The sequence below is a fragment of the Parasteatoda tepidariorum genome, chromosome 6, assembly GCF_043381705.1.
Source record: "Parasteatoda tepidariorum isolate YZ-2023 chromosome 6, CAS_Ptep_4.0, whole genome shotgun sequence".
In the NCBI taxonomy this organism is placed as follows: Eukaryota; Metazoa; Arthropoda; class Arachnida; order Araneae; family Theridiidae; genus Parasteatoda; species Parasteatoda tepidariorum.
This window is the reverse complement of record NC_092209.1, coordinates 31,560,333-31,577,984: the sequence shown is the minus strand read 5'-3', so window position 1 is coordinate 31,577,984 and position 17,652 is coordinate 31,560,333. Positions and strand designations below refer to the sequence as shown.

General features: G+C 28.3%; 1 protein-coding gene across 1 annotated transcript in view; it reads right to left on the bottom strand.

Moving 5' to 3' along the window:
* Positions 1 to 3,843: 3,843 nt before the first annotated feature.
* Positions 3,844 to 17,652, bottom strand: part of LOC107448655 (BMP-binding endothelial regulator protein) — a 153,212-nt gene continuing 139,403 nt past the window's right edge. Inside the window, exons 9-16 of the mRNA XM_016063957.3 lie at positions 13,139 to 13,288; positions 12,262 to 12,418; positions 10,685 to 10,872; positions 10,312 to 10,450; positions 9,502 to 9,674; positions 6,953 to 7,116; positions 6,059 to 6,192; positions 3,844 to 5,097 (exon numbers count right to left, since the gene is read on the bottom strand). Of these exons, the coding sequence (XP_015919443.1) occupies positions 4,919 to 5,097; positions 6,059 to 6,192; positions 6,953 to 7,116; positions 9,502 to 9,674; positions 10,312 to 10,450; positions 10,685 to 10,872; positions 12,262 to 12,418; positions 13,139 to 13,288 (1,284 nt within the window). The 3' untranslated portion in view covers positions 3,844 to 4,918. The remainder of the gene's footprint in view (positions 5,098 to 6,058; positions 6,193 to 6,952; positions 7,117 to 9,501; positions 9,675 to 10,311; positions 10,451 to 10,684; positions 10,873 to 12,261; positions 12,419 to 13,138; positions 13,289 to 17,652) is intronic.

Genomic DNA, 17,652 nt, shown 5'->3' with positions numbered 1-17,652 from the left:
CTCGTGATTGAATTATCCTTAGACTTTTTATCCTCTTTTTTTTTGCACCTTATTAGCCTCTTGAGACTCAAGCATTAAAAAACGGCCAAAAAAAGGAATTTTACTGAGAAATATGCAGTTTTAGATGCTGTAACTTTTTCTTATATCAAAATATGTAGTTATTTTTAATTACTATGTAAAAAAAATAATACATTTCTGAATATTGTGGGATGTCTTTATAGTGAGTTTTCACATTTTAATCATGAGAGGCAAAATCCAAACGACTCAAATGATATTATATTTTTATATGCCATAAAACTGTTCAAGAGGTAACTGGAATCTAATTTCTTATCCATCTGATAATTTTTCATTGTAATTAAAAATCCAATTATACTTTTACAAAAATAATAGCATTGTAAAAATGCACCAAAAAATATTTTCAGCGTTGTGTTTTGCCAAGGAAAGTGAATTACACTTGAAGTAAATTAACCACTGACTATATATGCCATCTTGTTGTAAAGAATTATCTGGGCCTTAGAACGGGCAAATAACTAAAACATTTTAAAAGTTATAAAACTTTTTTAAAAATTAGGCGACATTTTTTCAACCTAGATGAAAATTTTAAAAATCAATGCCTTATATTTTGCAAATTTTTATGAGCCCCGAGGTAATGTAGCGAGGAAGTAAAGTTTTTAAATATTAAACAATTATATTATAAACGCCTTTTATTTTCTTAAAACTGTAGCTTTTCTCCATATTGATGTTTTGCGCTATTTTTAGAACAAGTATAGAGGGTGCTGGCTATAGATTGGCTAAATTTGACTGAACAATCATTAACTGTAGCAAACTTCAGTAGAATATTATTTGTAAAAAATAATATTCTACTANATATGTATATATATATATATATATATTATTATTATTATGATTTTATTTGTATAGATTTGAATTTCAAGCAATGCCAACCAAAATAATTTTTTAATAGAATCTTTAAACGAAAAATCTAAACTAAATAAAGTAATAAATAACTAAATAAGCTAAATAAAGAAAATCTCAAGCTCTTAGAAGTATTTATTTGTACAAAGCTAAATAATGCAGTAAGAAAAATAAATAATGCAAATAATGATTGACGTTACAAATAATAAAACGATCACATATTTGATAAAGGAAAATAATATGAACTGAAACTTAAAAGTGACAAATGACAAATTTATAGACAAATTCTTCACAACAATGTGACTAAAATGAAATGATTACACACAAAATCATAAACACATCTAATTGCAAATTAAGACATGCTGCAATTTTTTTTAATGTTATAACACAGAGATCAATATAATTCTTTTCCACTAATACAAATGAAGCATCCAGACCAGCTGGAGAAATAAAGTTCTACACATGCACATGAAAGCATATTTGTCATTTATCTGTATCATTTCATACATGTCTTTTAAGTCCATTGAATTTAAATTGTTTGAAAATAAATCCTAATTATTTTTTCTTTTTAAAGAGAACCAGGCCAAATTATTAGACGCGCTATAAGATTCCATGTAAAATCTTAATTATCATGTGATATTATACAGCTTTATTGTTTTTACCCGACTGAAACCGGTTTGCACTAGTTTACGTTCGTGTATCAATTGCTTAAATTGGACGATGTATAATATAAATTCAATGATTGGATAAATTAGACGATATATTAAAAAAATATAGAATATTTATTATATAAGGTATTATGTTAGTATATTATGATAATTAGACAAAATTATTAGACGTACTGTAGTTTTTTAACGATTACATGTTTTACACGAGTTTATATGCAGTACTTTTATATTTAAACATACATGTCATGGGTTTTTATAGAGGAGATTTTTTATATACCCCCTATTTGTATTTATTGTTAACGTATTGCATTACAATGTAAACCAATTGATACACGAACGTAAACAAGTGCAAACCGGTTTCAGCCGAGTAAAAACAATAAAGTTGTATAGTATCACCTGATAATTAAAATTTTACATAGAATCTTATAGTGTGTCTAATAATTTGGCTAGGGTCTGTATGTTTGCTGGAATAAAATTGTAAGTGAACTTTTATGTAAATGAATCTTGATACTGAATTGATACATTAGATCAGCGGTACCTAATCTTTTTCGTCAGTGCAAACCCTAAATGATTGAATTTCTTTTAGCGGAATTCCGAGATTTAATTAATAAATTTCATGAGTAATCGTAAAACATATTAATTAACGAAATGCAATTAATTTTTTTGAAAATATGTACTGATCTAAATTTTATTAATTATTTTGAAAATGATCAGTGAATGAATGATGAATGAAATTTTTTCATCATATCTTTTTATTAATATTAATCTAAAAAATTAGGTTTTATGTCTTACATTTGAATTTACGAAACTGGAGCGGTCTAGTTCCTAATTTGATTTTTATGCATGCATAAAGTGAAAATGAATGAACTGAAACAAAAATAAAAATGTAAACGGACGCAAATAAACGTTGAGAATATTTACCAGAGAAACATATATGTATTTCTTCATGTTTGAAATTTGTTATTTTTATTCGATGCGAAATACTAATGCAATTTTTCATATCCTTTTCGTAATTCATTCTCAATTTTGTTATTAGAAAAAAGAACACTGTTGTGAATTTTCGTTATTTTCAAGCCTTTAATTAAATAATTTAATAAAAATAACGGAAATATTAAATAAATAATGGATAAATATTGGATTTAAATTTAATACCAAGTTTTGAAAATCATAGTTGAAAAAATAAGTTCTTAACTCTCGGAACACCTTTTGGAAACCGCTGAACTAGATAATATTTTTCATTTTATCAAGTCCAAAAAAAAGTTTTTTTCTTCACGTAATGATTCATAAGTCTTCTTAAAAAATATGCTCGCTTACTAGAAAAGGACTGTAAAAAAAAAAGAAAAAAAGAAGAATGAAATAAATTAAACTCTATAAGGCATATTGTTTGTTACCTACTTAAGCACTAGCTCACGTGCATATGTGTATAGTTTTTGTTTTTCAAGAAGGGGTGAAAAAATGATTTTTTCCCCTTTTATTTACTGATTTATCTACCTTCATGAAGTTACATAGTTATTTGCTAAAAAAGGAATTATATAACTGTATAGAAAATGTTACATTTATTTGTTTTTTAATTATAAATTATAATCAACTCTTAATAATTCAAAGCTTTTAAGACTTCTAATGTACAGCGAGAAAAAAAATTGACATTCAAATTTTATTTCAGATACGTTTCAAAATTGGCAAAATCGCACAATTATTATAGTATTGTTTAAAAATTATTTGTTACTCAAAAAAGTATCGTAATCGGCCTTACTTTACTGAAAAACAAAACTTAAAATCGCTTATTGAAATTCCAATGCGAACGAAGACTTTTTTTATAAACTTCATTCATTATCTTTTTAAGTGCGTTTTTTTTTTTTAAAGATTGAAACAGTCTTGAGGGTAAGAAAATATCTCAGCAAAAATCTTATTAGTTTCGTTATTTTGTATAAGAATTATATAAAGAGTAATTGTAGATTATTTACTAAATAAAATAAAAACGCACTATTTTTTTTGACTCAGTCATAAATATGTACATAAAAAAAGTGCATTTCTCAAGATAATAATTGACAGCTTTTTAAATTATTTTTTTTTAATTGAGACTCAATTTAACTTCCCAACAATCGTAATGATTAAATTTTTATTAAAAACTTCTACTTAACACAGGCTTTAACCTAATTTGAGATTGAAGTTTCAATCTATTTCAATTCAATTTTAATCTAATTATAGCTTATTTCCTATATNAACATATCTTTTTTTTATGGACTCAGAAAAGATATATATATATATATATATATGTTAACGCTTATTTTTTTAAACTTTAAAAAAGATGACATAATAATTGAGAGTTATTCTAAATTTCTCATTGATACAAACTTCAATCGATTTTAAGATTGAAGTTTCAATCTGTTTCAGTTCGATCGCTAACTACTTTAATTATAGCTCATTTCCTAAAAAAATATATATGAACGCGAAGTTTTTTTTATACTTTGATATAGAATTATAATTGTATATTTATTAATTGTATATTTATTATATATGTATATTTATTAATAATTGTAATAATTTATGACAGTTATTTTAAATCTCTGCTCAACATAATCTTCTATCTGTACTGCAACAAAAGTTTGCAAGTTGCATAAACTGTGAAATGCAAAAGCTTATTTCCAACAAAAAAAATATAAATCCAATTTTTCCTGCACTTAAATATAAAAAGTTAATTTTTTTTAAAACTTTTAATTGCAATTTAGCAGAATCTTTAATTGATACAACTACAACAGAGTGTAAGTTGTGTAAAACTATGATGTTAGGCTTACATCCTACAGAAAATATGAATGCACACTTTTTCTACACTTAAATATGAAAAGACAATCACACTTAAATGTTTGACAGCTTTCTTAAATCATTTTTAAGTGCAACTTAACACGATTTTCAATCAACACAACACATGATGTACTGAAACAGTGCCAAGCAATGCATTTTCAATTTCCGCTAACATTACGTTTAGACCAGGTATGAAAAAAAGTCAAATGAAACGCAGAGTGAGACATATTGTTCCGTTCTCTCGCATAATTAATTCGTATACTATCATACTTATGCCATCGTTGCTACTGATGAGAAAGCAACAAAATTTCAGTTCTGTTTCTATACCATCATATAATTTCGAGATACAGTCGATATCTAGCATATTTTCCTGCTCAAACAGTTCGATTTAAAATATAAAACTGAGGAAAATATATGTTTTTTTGTTGAAGAGTTCGGGCGTTGCTCGTCCAGCGATTCAGTTTCTAATTTTGTAGTTAAATGACGTAACTAACTACTTCACAGAAGCAGTCTGAAGCCATAGACTGTTTTCTCTAGGAAGGGCAATCATCCACAGGTATGCATTGCTTTCTATGCCACACTGTACCAGGAGGACAGTAACAGCCTGGACGACAATGCTTTCTGCAAGACTTGTCTCTTTTTGGCTTTTTGCACGTCCTGCGGCACGTTGGGGCGCAATTCATGTACTGCTGACCGTTGCCACAACGCATACCTAAAAAGTTTCAAATCTGCATTACGATTTATTATGAAATATAACATTGCTAAAGATCAAAAGTTTACGAAAGAAAGTGATTGAGGTCCATAAGAGAATACGAAGTGATTGAGAGGTTTTGATCACAGAATACAGAGAACTAATAAGAGCTTTTGATTCGAGAATACGAAGTGTTTTGGAGCTTTTGGTCACAGGATTCTAAAGAAAGCGATTGTGAGGTTTTGATTAAAGGATACAAATGAAAGTGGTCTGAAGCTTTTGTTTGGAAAATATGAAATATTAAAGAACTTTTGATCATAGGAAAAGTGATTAAGAGCTTCTGATTACAGAATACAAAGGAAAGTGATTAAAAGCTTTTTAAATACAAAGTACGTGCCTGGTACTAGATAATGGATATGATCTCATGGATTCTTAAGCTTCAGAAAACGTTATAAAATTCAAAATAATAATTGTTCTTGTTCTAAAGGGGAAAAAAATCGAAACGGCTATGAATTTTGTAGTATGGTAACACATGCAATGTGATAGATTTTTTCTTCTTCATGTTAATGCTACCTTTAGATGCGGGGTAAATTCAAATGTCTCTTACGGACTTTTCCGATAGATAGGATGTGTTTTCCTGTTTTATTTTATGGCTCACAAAAACTTGTTTTGTGTTGTTTGATAGTTCTTATAACGTAATTTAATTATTATTAATATTTTACTTGTTCTATAAATTAAAAACTGAGTGTTACGGAGGTAACTCAAAACTTGTCTATGACAGCCAGTTTCTAATTTTTTTTAAATAATTTAAATTTCTAAGAATTATTAAAAATCGAGTTATTTGAACAAAGACTGTCGGAGGTGATTTTAGGAAAATTGTCCCATTATTGTATTATTTATCTTCACAACATGAGAACGGTTTAATACATCGTTCAAAATACGTTTTTATCAGTTAAAATTTAAAAAAAAGCTATTTTTTTACCATCGCATCCTGTTGTTGTCCTCCAGTTCCCTAATTCTAAGCCGGCTCGGGTACACTGTCGTGCGTATGCCGTCAGTGATTGACAGTAGCATCTGTCCCTAGGTCGGCACTCCCCAGCATCCAAGAAACAAGACCTGAAATAGTTGAAAAAAAGGCATGATACATGAAACAGGATATTTATAACTCATATGTTTACGTTAAATTTAAAATCCGCCATCATTAGCTCGTTCGATGTCAAATTATTGTTAGAAGTGTTGAAATAATTAATCTAAAACAACACCAGAAGGTTTGTCTACAGTACTAAGAAAGTTACGACAAATGGGTAAGAATTTGTGTTTGGCTTAGAGCCAAAATTTACCGAAAAGAGACCAAATAAAAATTTCTTTGTAGACTTAGCATGGAGTCATTGATGAGGTATTTTTACACGGAGGAATCTCAAAATTATCGCTATGTTATCTTCCCTCTTGATTTCAAAATGAATCTCAATTATTTAAAGTGATCCTAGAAAATATTTAAGGTTCCCTTGTTGTGCGTGGTTCGAACCTTTGTGCCTATGAGTCCGCATTGCTTGATGCTCTGATGGTCACCGGTCACCAGTACTGGCAGCTGTCACCGGTGAGCTTGTAATCGTATGCAAATTTGTCTTAATGGATCAAGGTGCTTAATGATTAATTTTCAATAAAATTATACCAAACAAAAGATACAATTTTCCTCAATAATTCAGAAGCTCGTTAAACATGGAATCGTTATAAGTAGGTCCTATTTTGCTGAATGCTTTTCTTTTTATAAATTTTAATACAAATATATTTTAATAAGACGAAAACTGAAACTTAGTTTATTTTGAGACAAAAAGATCAAATGATCAGTATAACAGACAATATGTGCATAACTTACTTGTAATAGTCAACAGCACTGACAGTCTTATGACAAGGTTTGAATACAGATGATTTGAGGACATTACATTCTCTAATGATTCTTACACGAGCATCAGGACTCAAGTATCTCGAGGTGTTTGTAGATGTAGGTTGTGACATGATACAGCGTTTCATTTTTCCAACCTGCAAGTAACAAAATATTTGTTATTTATTCCATCCTTGTACATGTTTTTCATTTATAGATATGAAATTAGAAATGATATATAACTTTTTTTGGTATCTTTATTGATCAAGGACATTTCGAGAAGGCAAATTATTGGTAGTACTATTTTATTTTATATTTTTATAATCGTCGTTGAACAGCCGATCCAATTTTTGGGTTTACAACTACTAATGTTCAATTTCATAGCTTTGTAGTTTTGAACCCAATCTAGAAGACAAGGAAACTCCTGGATCAAGCATTGGAAGACATTTGCCTTTGTGGAGGACTTTTTGATGGAACTAACCCTCATTTGCGTTACATGGAAAGGAAGACCACGATAACCTCCCACGGTTAGCCTGACGGTAAAGAGACTCTAACTCATGATTCGTCTACCACTGAGGATATTTCACGTCAGCATAGTGGTCGGTGCAAGCCGAATGCGGATTCGTATCGACAGCCATCGGGGGGATTCGAACCCGGTTCACCTCATTGGAAGGCGAACGCTCTATAACCTGAGGCATCACGGCTCTGCTGGTACTGTAGTGACATTCCGTATCAAAGCCACTCAGTCGATGTGGTGGATTTCGATTCGCATGTTCAGTTCGGACTGGGGTTTGATACACTATGCTAAATTCCGGATGTCTGATCCGACTGCACTTTCGATCTTGTCTTAGTGTTTCGGTACCCACTGTAATGTAATGCATTAGATGGTTCAAGAGCTAGAAAATCTACGGTTGAAAATCGGTTGAGAGCTAGAAAATCTACGGTTGAGAAGAGTGGAACGGTGGTGGGTTATTACTAACAGCACATCTACCCTCTTGCAATCTAAACAGTAGCTAACATGGAAATCTCTAATCAACCGGCTGACACGCCAGCGTGTCAGAGCAATTTCTCATTCCATAGTTAAAGATGGCAATTTTTTTCTGGACAATGTGAAAAATTCGAGTCAATTTCTTTTTTAAAGAAATAAAAGACTATTAACAGTACGCTTGATACGTTTTCTTCATGAAATTTAAATGAAAATAACACGTCAAAACAATTAATAGCAAAAAATATCCTTTTAGCTTATGATGCCCTTTTAGAATCCTTCCTAAAAATGAACTGTTGGACACGGATATGTTAAGGAGACTCGCATTACTATACGTATAGATGGTTCAACAATGACATTAATGGATAGTAAACAATATTAGCATTAAAACAGATATTAAAAACAGATTAAATATGGCTAATAGATGCTATTTTGGACTAACAGGACAGTTCGAACCCAAACTACTTGAGCCAGGAAACAAAAATAAATCGATATAAGACCTTAGTAAGATCAATAGTTTTATATGAAAGTGACCGCTGGACAATGAATAAATCAGAAGAAAATGGTTTACATATATATTTGAACGAAAGATCTTGAGAAGAAATCTTGGGGCAGTAAAGGAGAATAATGTGAGGAGAATAAAACACAACTTTTAGTCACACAATAAATTCAGAAAATTAAATACAAATTATTGAAATCCAACAAATGAGATAGATTAGTCGTGCCTATAAATATGGCAATGATAACCAGGTAACAAAAATTAACTTTTCAAGCGCCAGAAGGAAAAAGAAATAGACCACGTACAAGATGATTAAATAATCAGAAAAAGTACCTGAGCAGTGTGGGAATTCAAAGATAGTGAGATCGAGATGGCTAATGCTGTTTGAGACAACTAAAATGGAAATCGGCTGGAGTGATGGTAGAAGATAGAGGGTTCATATTGCCACTTTTTATGATAGTTTTAAATTGAAGGAGCTTACAGATTCATGAGTGTTAAATTTATATATGCTAAGTAAATTATAAGGGAATTATGTAAGTAAAGGGAACCTACTTTTCAAGTAAATTATAAATTAATTATGTATGTAAAGTGAACCTAATTTGTAAGAAAATTATACATTAATTATCTAAGCAAGGGGAACTTACTTTTCAAGTAAATTATAAATGAATTATGTAAGTAAAGGGAACTTACTTTTCAAGTAAATTATAAATGAATTATAAGTGTAAAGGGAACCCACTTTTCAAATAAATTATAAATTAATTATGTAAGTAAAAGGAACCTACTTTTCAAGTAAATTATAAATTATTTATGTAAGTAAAAAGAACCTACTTTTCAAGTAAATTATAAATTAATTATGTATGTAAAGGAAACCTACTTTTCAGGAAGTTCAAAAATCTTCGACAGAATGTTATAAATTTACAAAAACTAAGCAAATAATAAATTTATGTCAGTAAAAAGAACAAACTCCGGTAATTTCTACAGCAATAAGCAGAATGTTCTAAATTTACATTAAGTAAGTAAATACTAATAATAAATTATCTGCTAGTAAAAAGAACTTACTCTCCATGAATTTCCAAAGTCTTCGGCAGTTCTCACTAGTCTTCCATTCTTCGTTTTAAAGTCATCCTTTTCATCCCCGTTGTAATTTCCGCACAGTCCACAAAGTGTGTCCTTGTAAAAAGATGGCACAGATACCTCCAAATAGCTGTTGCCATCCCACAAAACTTTCATACCTTTGGCAGAAAAAATCAGAGAAAATAACATTTAATTTAAATGTTCTAGAAAGAAGGTTATTTAAATTCAAAAAGCCATGCATAATAAATGTGCATGATTTTTTAAATAGACGCAATTTAATTAATATCAGTTGAACACTCAAGTATACACGGCAAGAAAAAAAAAAAAAAANAAAAAAAAAAAAAAAAAAAAAAAAAAAAAAAAAAAAAAAAAAACGAGTACTTGAATAACTTCTTATTTAATGATGGATTTTCGAACACTGATATGCAATCTAAATAGTTCAAAAAATGATAGACGATATTTGTGCAGATGACTTTTAAGTTATGAAACCAAATACTTATTGTGAACAAGCATGACTTTTTTCGATCTCAATAGTTAGGTCAAGAGAGAGGTTGGAAGTTTGGACCCCGTAATGACAATTGCCCTTTTTGCTTCTTTCCCCATGTTTCATTAATTATTTAATTATTAAATAATTAAGGATTATATAGTAATAAAGATATGTAAAGATAAATCCATTAAAAAGATTATTTTCATAAATATTTATTGTTATTTAATTTGATGATGCATTATTTATCATTAAAAAAATTCTACAAAGAAAATCTTAAAAAAACTAAAAATAGAAAGTTTAAAGCGTACCAAGATTAGTTCGAACCAGAACATTGCGATCTTCTTGAAAAACTGTTAACACTCCCAATTCTATATAAGGTAATTTTACAGGCTTGTGATTTACATGTATTTTCATGTATTGACCGAGCCTTATTTTCGTTCCATTTACCTATAAAGAAAGAAAATTTTAGATCATTAAAATAATCTATTAAAATTAAAGGATTTTACTGCAAAAAAGAAGTCAGCTCCATTTATAATAAAAAACACATATCCAATATATATATATGTGTGTTTTAATTTTCGATATTTTTTTGAAAAAATATTAGTAAATTGCAGACAGGAAAATTTAATTATAGCTCTCATGTTATTCCAAAGACACATTCAACAAGTTCGAGATACTGACCTTTATAGTAACTGATTTTGTCCACGAGAATGACTTGGAGAAGCGAGCTTCATTTAAAACTTCAACGGAAAATGATCGGTTAATGCAATCTTTGCTCAGGACATATTTACACGATCCTTGATAGTTGAAAATTTTTCCATCAAACGTTCGATAGTGGGGATCACCAAATACTGTGCAAACACCATCATCTATAAAATATATATACACATATTATATTATACACACAATATATCTATATATATATATATATATACATATTTAATTCCATTCTTAAACAGGATTATGTGTTCCATACAAAGTACGGCTTATAAACATAATAAAAGAAAGCACAAATTAGATAGGGGCAGAAAAAGGGTAACGACGGGGTTCGAACCCACTACCTTCAGGCTTCAGAGTGATTAATAGGATGGCTGTATCACTCGGCTATGGAGTCACCATTTTTGTTATTTTTATATTTTATTTTATTTTTATAACCGTCGTTGAACAGGGGACCCAATTTTTGGGCTTACGACTACTAATGTTCAACTCCATAGCCTTGTAATTTTGAACCTAATCCAGAAGACAAGGGAACTCCTAGATAAAGTATTGGGAGAAATTTACACTCGTGGAGAACTTTTTGATGGAGCTAACCAGCATCTGCGTTATATGGAGAGGAAAACCACGAAGACCTCCCACGGTTAGTCTAACTGCAAGGGGATTCTAACCCATGATCCGTCTGCCACTGAGAATATTTCACATCATCACTGTGGTCGGTGCAAGCCAGATGCAGAAGTTATTTTAATATTAATCAGAAAAAATAATTAGATTGCAAAAAAAAAGTATTCTTAAGAACACACTGGATAAAAATTGGTAATTTCCACGAAAGTTTAATTTTTTTTATCGTCTATATTTGAACTTTTGTTCATTTGATTTTAAGTTTATTTAAATTGAAAATCAGGGTTATTGTTTCTAAATATATTTATTAATACAAAATAAATTATTTTAGTATTTTTTCTGCAATTACGTTCTTTTCTTTAAATGTCGGAAAAACTTTGTTTTTGAGAAAATCTTTTTGCACTAACAGACATTACAAAAGAAAAATTTTATTACAGAATTCTTTAAAATATTGCGTGTAGATTATGAATATATTAGTTATGTTTTGAGCTAAAAACTGAGGTCTAAGTGCGATTTCATTATTTTTATTATGTTTTATGTAAGAGTGTTTAAATTTTTTTCTTTTAAAAAATCATTCTTAAATACTATATTTAGTTTCATTGTACGTTTGAAATTATTTAAAGATTTTATTTCAAAACAAGAGAAACCATATTATTGATCTAGAAAAAAATATTTTGACATTTATGCATTACAATTTGTTGTAGAAGTGTTAGCCGGACATGTAAAATTTGTAGTTTTTTGCTTAAACTTGTCCTTATTTCGAAAAAATATTTTTTGATTTTGTAAATATGCATTCAAAAGTTTACTTTTTTTTAAATTAAAGCTGTTTAAAAAATGTGTCGTACTTAGCCGGATACTTTAAAGGGAGGGTATTACAACCATACGAATAAAAACACCAAATGTTCCTTTTAATATTTTTGTACCTTCAACGCAGGACGGACAACAATCTCCTGGCCGTGTTTTAAGTGTGTGTCCTGCTGGGCATGTAATTTGAGTTTCGCATGGTTCCACAACACAATCTACCTGACCATCCCTGCACATGCAGTGTTTGCATTTTTCCAACTGCCACCTGTAACCATCCTGTAAGAAAATATAAGAAACAGTTCATACAAGTATAAGAAACAGTTCATACAATATAAGAAACAGTTCAATATAAGAAACAGTTCATACAAGTATAAGAAACAGTTCATACAATATAAGAAACAGTTCATACAATATAAGAAACAATCCAATATAAGAAACAGTTCAATATAAGAAACAGTTCAATATAAGAAGCAGTCCAACAATATAAGAAACAGTTCATACAAGTGCAGTAACATTGCATCTGAATTGACTTAAATATATGTTTCATTTGGGTGCAATGATTAAAAACATTAAAATAAATAATTTACATGTTATTTAAATAGTTTTCCAGTTTTATATATATATAGTTTTTATATATATATATTCAGTTTTATATATATATATTTTTAGTTTTATATATNAATAAAGAAATAATATATATATAAGGGGAAATTTTGATAATTGAAGAGATTAGTGGGAAAAATTACCGAGTGACATTAAAAAAAGCTTACATTTTTTATTTATTTAACCGTATGTAGCGGTTAGCTGTGCGTATGTGTTAGCTTTGCCAAATATTATGAAAAAGACCAGTTTCCTGATGTTGTTATTTTTAGGATATTTATAAATTCATTAAAATATCACTTAAAACATTCCTCCACTAGAATTTTCTAGAGTGAGATTTTTAAAGATAGTCGGAATTGTTAGTAAAACTGCTTCTCAGAATTTTTTAAAACTTACTTCTAGAACTTTTCCATCGTGCATGCAAATAGCCTTCTTTTCTTCGGGACTTTTACATCTAGCGCAACAATCTTCAGGATCTTTGATTTGATGTTCTGGCCAGCAATCTAATGCCGGGCACGACTTTCTACTGCAATGTATGGTGGAATTCTGAAATGAAAATTTAAAAATTCTTTAGAATTTTTCAAATGTTATGAACAAATTTTTATATTAAGCAAATAATAATTCGTATTTTTTTCAAGTTTAATAAAAAATAAGATAAATTGGTGATAAAATAACTGGCTAGTAGGAATCTACATTAGATAACTATAGTACATTAGGTAACTTACTATCTACATTAGATCAAAATTGGAATAAATTCTAATAAAAATGTCATTGGTATTTACAGTGTTATTACTCTGAAAAAGTATGATTATTTTCACAAAATGCATTTGCGGTTTTAAATTACAGTCCTAAAGAAAACGACTCGTTCGAGTAAAAATTATTGAAACTTGAAAATGAATAAAGTATTACTGAATTTTACTTCTATACCTTAAGCTATAAACAGTTTAAACTATAAAAAAATAATAGTTTTTTAAATTTAAATAATTGAAATATCTTTAAAAACAAAGTTCTCATAGATACATAAATCTATAGTTTAGGATTCAACAAGGATGCTCCCAATGCTATTTTTTAAAATATTTTGTTAAATTTTTTTTTTTATGAAATAGATTATTAAGTAATCATATATGACATACTACATTAAAAGTTTTATACAAGAAATAGTTTTTCGCATAGCATACACTTTCGTAAAAATTACATATTACAAATGTAATTCATAATAAAACTATTTGCATGATTTTAATTGAGTTGAAATCAATATTTAATTCAAGTATTTTAGATAAAAAGTTCACGATTTGTTATTCTTCTACTTTAGATATTTAATAGAAGTATTAAAGTAAATTAATTCAGAAAAAACAAAAATAAAATAAAGTGAAAAATTTATCCATTCAAGAACAATGGCGAAAAGCATGTTAATGTAAATTTTTAAATAAAATTAACATAAATTCGTAAATTTATATTTTAAAAAAAGTTAAAATGTACGTAATAATAATAATAAACGGTAATAATATGTCAAGTAATAAGAGAAAAACGATACAGTGTGTATGAATTTGCTATTGTTGTAACTGCGAAAAACCGACCGTGTAAAACCATTTACCTCGCTATGACAGTAGCAATGCAGGAAAACTAAGAAACTGATGTAGATAGGACGAAAAGAAGAGCTTGATTTTAAGTTATAAAGATCTAAATAAAGAAATAAGTTAAAAATAATTTGAAAATATTACCTAGGTAAAATAATTTGCTTAATGCATTGTTATTTGTTTTCAAAGTGAATTCCACATAACTTTTAATTGATAATTAAAAGTTATGTGGAATTTAAATTAAAACATATTAAACCATATACGATTTAATATGTTTTAATTTAAATAACTTTTTAAACTTTATAAAGGCATTAGGTCTCACAGAGTGGTTAGATGCTTTGCAATAATATAATCTAAACTTAGTCTTACAAAATGATTTATTGATGATTTGAATATTTTTTATTTTATATAAATATTAATATAAAGATATGAATAAAAAAATAAGTTAAAAGTAATTTGAAAATATTTCCTAGGTAAAGTAATTTGTTTAATGCATTGTAATAATCTAAATCAAATCGTACGTAATAATTTATTGCTTAACTGCGGGATTACAATTATTGAACATAAATAAAAATACAAAGATCGAAATAAAGAATTAAACTATTAACGGTTTTTAAATATTTTTTAATAATTAATAAGTCTTTAAGTAGTGTAATAATTTAAAGTGAAAACTGCATAATAATTTATTGCTGATTAGGGAGTTTTAATTAATATACATTAGTATGAACACTACGATCTATATCAAGAAAAAATTAGAAACAACACGGTACGCGTTCTTATGCGAAATATCTTGCAATGCTAGCCATGAAAATTTTCCATTACGTATTTTTCTATTAGCTATGTTTTACAGAGTTAACAATTAATAATTAGTGGTGTCAACAGCCTTTTGTGTAATTTTTTTTTATAGTACAAAATACATTAATTTTTTTATTAGTGGTTCACAGCGTTGCGAAAAATTTAGAAAGGGTACACTAAAGTCACAAGTTTGGGAAACACTGATCTATAGTTATTTTTTTCCGCGATGACAAACCAATTGTTAAATCAAAATTTAAAATTATTCTATGAAAATATAAGAAAATGTTTTATTGTTTATACCCAGATTTGATTTCACGGATTTATTACCCAATTTTATTGGGAAAAAATTTAAATCAAACCATTTTAATCGGTTATCTGAGTAACTTTTTCCAAAACTTTGTTTTTAAAATTCTCAGTTCATTTTTGTTTATTGTAAAAACTCGTCATGCGTTTTCTCCAACGATAATAAGTAGCAATAGTGCAAAAACTGAATTTCTAATATTGCTCTCAAAATTTTTAAATCATTATTTTGTATTCAGTATTTAAATTAAATATGTTGATCAGATACAGTTTTACATGAAATTAAATACAAAAATTTTACATAAACTTAAATATAAAAGTTTTATATAAAATTCAATACAAATTTTTGCATGAAATTAAACATAAAAGTGAATAAGACTTATTTACTGTTTAATTTTTAAATGGTAACTCAATACATTTATTATGAAATGCTGCGTAATTAGGTAATTTCAAAATTTCATGTGATTTTTCGATTACTTCATATTAATGGGTCTGCAACACGTGGCTCGCGGGTCACTAGTTGCCCACTGAATATCTCAGACTAAATATCTTCTCAATATCTCGCACAAAATTAAAGGCCTCATGAAATATCTTATTCAGTAAAAAAAATAGTTAGAAAATAAAATTAAAAAAGATAGACTATTATTTCAGACGATAATTCTGAACATCAAAGTCGTCGCTGATACTTATAAAAAATTGACGTATTAATTTTTTTGATGATTTATAAAGAACAGGACGGATAATTAACATTAACCTTCAGATTGCATAGCTTTATTTTTGAACAGCTGTCAGAAAAATCTGCTTTTGTGCTTTGCTGCTTTTTTTGAAGCAAATCAATGCAAGTAAAACAAGGGCTTTTCAGTCATTCGACATTATTGAAATCTTATGCAAAAGCAAGTGAAAATACTAACATGAGGGATTTTATTTGAATTATACATCACAAAACTTAATTACAAAGTCGTTTTCAAACTTTTAGCCCGTTATGCAAGTAGTTGTAAAAGTGGTTTACTTCATATGTTTCAAGAATGACATTTAAATAAAAATTTTGCAAAATTAATAAAATTACAAAATTTCGTAAAATTTTTTCTAAAATTAATTGTTATCTTCCTCTACTACTGAATTTATGTATCTATATTAGCAGACGTGTTAGCCTATTTATTGCTGCCCGCTGCCCTCGGGCACTAAAGGGTGATGACTACTACTTGATATTATAATAAAAAAATAATCATTTTATTTTAAGTCTTTAATTTCGAATAATTTTTATCAAAAACGTACCAAATGCAATGAATAATATCAAAAACAGGGGATAAATAAATATTAGTGGTAAATATTATTAAATAAGAGTTAAATATTAGTTCATAGAAAATTACCGCTTTGAATTTATTTTTTTTCTGTGCTGATGACAGTTGAAAATATATTTATACCTTCTTTGTTTATTACAGATCATTCGCGTAATTGTGTAAAGATTTTGAGAACGCTAAGAAGAAAATTATCTTTTTATGATGCACAAAGACATAATTAACACATTACTCAAATAAACTAATCATTAAAACAATTAATAAATCATCCCTACAAGCGGAACAATTAATAACTAATCATTTCATCATCAACACAATAAAAAATTACTCAATTCAAACAAAACATTATATACAACAAAAAAGAATAAAAGGTGATCCCGTTATAGATGGATTCGTAACACCACAACAACCACAATGAGTCACGAATGGTAAAAAAAAAGCAATAAAAAAAATTGTTTTATGGTAGAGCAATATTTTTTGACTCACGAACAGGCGTGTGACACACTCCAAAAGAGTTAAACGGCTTCATCATCATAATTTTCACATTAAGACGGAACGCGCCTGGATCGTGAATAGTTCGCCCGAAATCATGCCAGTACATGATTAATGGGAAGATTAAATCGATTTCTTACCTTACTAATTTTCATTTTTTTTCTTTTTAACTTGTTCGAAGTCTGTACTTTGGCGGCCATTTTAGAACACCTCCAGATATTATCAAGATTTAGTTAATTGTTTGATTTGAAACGCAGTTTCGGAACTTAAAGTTGAAAATTTCGTTACGTCAAGTTTCGGAATTTCCCCCACATGGCCGCGTTCCAGAAACAAAAGCAGAATCATAACTTTCGTGTTTAAAAAGCAATAGTTGTATACTGAGAACAGAAAATATTCTCTATTTTTAAGCGCATATATATATATATATATATATATATATATATATATA